At 40.8% G+C, this 4,763-nt stretch overlaps 1 protein-coding gene across 1 annotated transcript; it reads left to right on the forward strand.

Annotated features, from left to right (window-relative positions):
- The first annotated feature begins 1,175 nt into the window (after positions 1–1,175).
- Positions 1,176–3,987, forward strand: LOC104269118 (chromosome unknown open reading frame, human C6orf203). The gene is made up of 3 exons (XM_009866894.1): positions 1,176–1,603; positions 2,374–2,446; positions 3,538–3,987. Exons 1-3 carry the CDS (start codon positions 1,182–1,184, stop codon positions 3,712–3,714), a joined length of 672 nt encoding a protein of 223 aa, XP_009865196.1. The 5' UTR covers positions 1,176–1,181; the 3' UTR covers positions 3,715–3,987.
- Positions 3,988–4,763: the final 776 nt, after the last annotated feature.

Here is a 4,763-nt window from a genome sequence, read left to right on the forward strand (position 1 = left end):
CCCTGCGCGCCCCCGGCAGGGTGGGTGGGCCGCTCCGCTCGCATTCGGGTGTCGGGAGGGGAAGAGGCCGGTTTCTGGGGCTTGCTGTTGGCCTTCGGGCAGGGGCAGCCTCGGCCGCCGGTTGTACCCCCCGGCTAAGGGGGACCGAAGTGAGACTGAGCACTAAAAATAGGCCGTAGTAGTTGTTGACACGGTCAGGTAACTGCCCGCAGCATTTGTCCCCAAACTGAGGAGAGGCACAAGTCTTCCCGTAAGGATTGCACCATCCTAAATTTTAAATTGTGTGTCACGTATTTTAAGTTCGTGTACTTAACCACACCTGCCTTGTCACTTTGTATTTATTTTCATTTGGCCAGTAGTTACTCTCATTGATCAGGCCTTTTTTGCAATCAGATTTCGGCATTTCAGATTTCAGCAGAGTTAACTTGGGCATGAGGGAGACAAACTCCAGTTTTGTGAAGAAACACGTGTTTTCACACATATAAGGCCATAATAGAAGCCAGTGCTCCACTTGGCTAGGATGGACTCTGAATCAGCTTCTGAGTGCTGGAAGACATCTGGGAGTTTTTTGGGGTGTTTCCACTTATTTGTCCAGGGTTAGCAATAGCTCCCGAAGCAGTGTAGTTTCTCCTAAACTCCACCACGATGCTAATTCCCATTTGGAGAAATGGGGGAATGTCATGCAGCGTTATACCATGCAGGAGTTTTGTGGTCTGAACAGAAAATTAAGTTAAGCGGCTTTCAGCAATTCTGTGTTTACTGAGCACTTTGCTTTTATTGAGAAAGAATTGTGATAAATCTAAGTCTGCCTGTGCTTTTTGTGATATACTTTATTTCTTTTGTGAATTGTATTTCAGATGTAGGAAGGGAAATACCACAAGTGTGTTTGGACGGTTAATATTAAACACCATAAAAGAAATTATGGACAGATTGTTCCACTGAGGGGTTTAGTGTTTGTTTTCATGTGGTGTTTTTGCTCTTTGTAATGGTGGACAATGTATGAGAAAGGCAGATCATAAAGCTAGTATAGCCTTGTGCTTTTAGATGATGCATCGCTCTGTGGGGAACTAGATAATCATCTTTTTGTAGTAACTGTTATGCCGTACCTGGAGAAATCCTTGCAATACCCAAGCAGCTGCTCTTTTCTATGTGTGAATTTTTGTTTTATTTCAGGGTATGCTATGACTGGCTTCAGACTCCCCATCACTACTTTTAGAAAACTAAATGTCTGGTTTGGACTGTGGGAGAAATTCCCCTCTAATAAACTGTATCCCTCATGGAGAAGAAGCGTGTTCTGTAGCTGTCAAGCAAGCACAGTCAACTACAGACGATGTTTCAGCTTTTCACCAGTAAAACTCTGTGCACTAAGACTTTCTCCAGAGTACGTGTCAGTACTTTCTCTGCGGAACAAAAGCAACAAAAGCTCTAAAAGGAGCAGACAAACTGTACAAGAAGAGGAGGATGAAGTTGAAGAGGAAAGTGATTTGGAAGACGAATTTGAAGATGACCCAAATGTAGTAAAAGACTACAAGGATCTTGAAAAAGTAGTGCAGTCTCTTCGATATGACGTGATCATGAAAGCTGGTCTAGACCTTGCAAGAAAGTAAGTATGTAAGAAACAGTCTGCTGAGAAAGATGTCATACATCTAAAATTTCAGTTTTGATACCTTTTTATTGCTGGAATAACACAATATTTGGGAGAGGATTTTTGGCATAGCTGTTTTGGATGTATGGGTGTTCTTACAGCCTGCTTTTCTCTGCAGTATTTCTAAGATCACTGAGGAGGCATTTTCTAGCAGTTACTATTTATTTTAAATTAAGAACATGCAAAATACTGCACTAAGTAATACAAAAATATCTACTTTGATATTTGAGAGAGTAGTGCTACTTAATGGCTGTAGAAATAGGTGATGGTAAGGATAAACCTAACATACTGGGTCAGCCAGGTAAATCTGCAGCCTATAAATACATCATATGTTTGATCTAATGCAACCTACAGAAGCCTTATATTGAAGCGTTGTTAGAACAGAGTATTAGTATAAGTTGCTCACTTAAAAATTATGAAACTGGCTCGCCCAGGAAAGGGGACGTTATTCATTGGATATTCAGGAGACAGGTCTTTAGAAACAGCTTTTTATTGCTTTCACCTGTGGCATGGAGCAGTTATGTTCTTTCATTTAATATCTATGAAAGACTTTTTCTTTAATTCCAGTTCAAGTCTGTCCTGATCTTAAATAAAAGTATCCTGTATGTGCAAGTTAAGAGCTATGGAAATGTGCCTTGCACGAGTGATGTTCCTGTGTATCTGCAAAGAAACAATTGCATTTGGTCTGCTGCACCCTGTAAATGCAATAAAACCTTGTTTTTCCTCAGTAAAGTAGAAGATGCATTCTACAATAATGAACTCAGGCTGAATGGAGAAAAGCTATGGAAGAAAAGTAGAACTGTAAGACTTTTTCATATTTAAATCTTTTAATACAGTGCAAGAGAATTACTTATGGCATGATCTCTTCTTCTGTCTATAAATTGCCCTGCAAAGGTGAATGGATAGCATTGCTAACACCACTTCCAGCTTTGTGTGTGTGTGACTGTGATTCCCTGGGTAAGATATTGTTCCTGAAGGCAGGCAGGAGGCTTGGGTTGTTAAAAAGTAAAATCTAAGGCTGAAAGTTGGGAGAAGGCAGACGGCAGCAAGGACAGAACCTTCTAAGTTGCAGAAGGAAGTGACGAGAGATGTGAAGGTGATTAGAGTAGGAATGATTACATCCAAGATATAGGTGGAGCAGGCATGTGATTAAAGAGAAAGCTTGATGTTAAAAAGGGATCAAAAGCAAGGTAGCTCAGGGAAGATTATTGTATCTGTAATATAGCACACAGGAGAAGAGCCAGAGGGGTTGTAGGCCATAGTCTTTCCATAGCAGAACTCACCAGAACTGTGACAAACATACTTCTACACACCCTTCATGTGAGGTGGTCCTGGTGGTGGTTACTGTCATGAAAGAACAGTAAAAGAGAAGTTTTAATTCCTGATCCTCTAAAGTCTAGTCTAGTTTTTAAGAGGTGTACTGCTTTTGTGACTTTTGAGAGGAGCACAGGCAGTTGATCAGCACTCTGTTCTTTAAAACACTTCACTTTGTTCGGTAAAACACTTTTAAACTGCTTTAAAGGCAGGAGTGAGAACTTTGTATTTCAGTGTTAGGTGCCTGTGTTGACACAAAAAGATTGGCAGGGAACACCCTTCAGGAAAAAATATACCACATTACACGTTTTTCACAGAGCTGGGTGTCAGAACAGGAAGGGTAAAGCTCTTGGCAGAGAAAGTCATGAGATGTTTAATTGCTCATTGCCAGGGCTTTCCTAGAAGTTCATAGTTGGAGGCTCTGTAATGGGCCTAGTATTGCCTGCCTTCCTCCTCTCCTGTGAGAGGAAAGTAGTAGATGGAAAGAAAGGACCAAAATTAAAATTGGATGTAGACTGTGGGGATTTGGTTTCCCCAGGGAATGTTTATAATCATTCTTTTTCTCTTTCTGTTTCCAGGTGAAAGCTGGTGACACGCTGGATCTCCTAGTAGGTGAAGATAAAGAAACAGGAACTGCTGTAGTTATGCGGGTAGTCTTAAAAAAAGTCTCTGACAAAACTGAAAGTGAAAAATACAAAGTAATTTTGAGGCGTTGGAAAAACTTAAAAGTGCCCAAACAGGATGTACTTAAGTAACAGAGGGTTGCACGTGGCAGTGTAAGATTTTTGCAGAAACCTGTCTTTGTTGTCAAATATGAATTTTGGTTAAACAAAATTACAGTACCCTTTTTTAAGGGCTCGTGTCAGAATGTTATCTCCCTCTGCTGCGTACGTCAATATTCCTGCAATAAGCCTGTCACTTTCTGCTGTTAGTTTTGTTTCATGGTACTGTGAGACAAAAGATCCAACCCTAATGGTTTCCTTACAGGTGTTATCAATAATGAACCAATAAAGACTAATTTGATGACTGTTTAATTGCTGTCTAATTTTGTTAAACTGAAAGGTTACATTAAAGCTGACATCAGAAGCAGGACTGCTCTTTTAATTTTATCTCTAGATTTGTGAAACAGGGATAATAGGGATAAAGCCCCCAATTAATGTAAAATTGCCTCCGTTTACATTACTAGTTTCATCTTGGTTAACAATGCCAACTCTCTGCTTATGTACACTGCTGCTATGCCAAACAGAAAAATACTGATCACAGGTGTGTATTTCTAAGCAGGAAACTTCACAGGTGGAGCAGTGATACTCAGCTGTCCTGGAGAAGGCAGGTGAGAGAGGATGTGCGTGTAGCACTGCTGATTTTTACTGTTTAAGTAACTGCAGAGGCGAACGAAATCTCAGTTTATCACCTATTCGTTTCAGTGTGGCAATGAAGATAATATTTAATACTTAAGTGGTGTAAAGATCTGAGCAAAGGTCAGACTGTACTGTGATGAAAAGCTCATGTCTGTGTTATTACAGGAAAATACTGTCGCTTGGGACCAGCAACTCAGGAATGACCACTCACACTGGTAATGTTGAACATATGCTTCTCCCAACACAAAGCAACTTGTTTAATGGGAATTTTTATTCTGTTTATATATGTTTAGACAGCCACGTGCAGGCGTGTGTCTACAGGAAAGCTGGTCAGTAGGAGCAAGTAGGTACTGTTCATCCAGTCCATGATCTGCTCCCTACCTGTTCTGGAGCACACAGAGGGAAGATAGCCCAGGATATTCCAGGACACTTCTTCTTTGGTGTTG

Source organism: Apaloderma vittatum, unplaced genomic scaffold (genome assembly GCF_000703405.1).
Source record: "Apaloderma vittatum isolate BGI_N311 unplaced genomic scaffold, ASM70340v1 scaffold38183, whole genome shotgun sequence".
Taxonomy (NCBI): Eukaryota; Metazoa; Chordata; class Aves; order Trogoniformes; family Trogonidae; genus Apaloderma; species Apaloderma vittatum.

Coding starts and splice junctions, on each gene's coding strand:
- LOC104269118 (XM_009866894.1), top strand. CDS start 1,182: ATGACTGGCTTCAGACTCCCCATCACTACTTTTAGAAAACTAAATGTC. Junction 1,604..2,373: donor GGTCTAGACCTTGCAAGAAA/GTAAGTATGTAA, acceptor GTTTTTCCTCAG/TAAAGTAGAAGATGCATTCT. Junction 2,447..3,537: donor TATGGAAGAAAAGTAGAACT/GTAAGACTTTTT, acceptor TTCTGTTTCCAG/GTGAAAGCTGGTGACACGCT.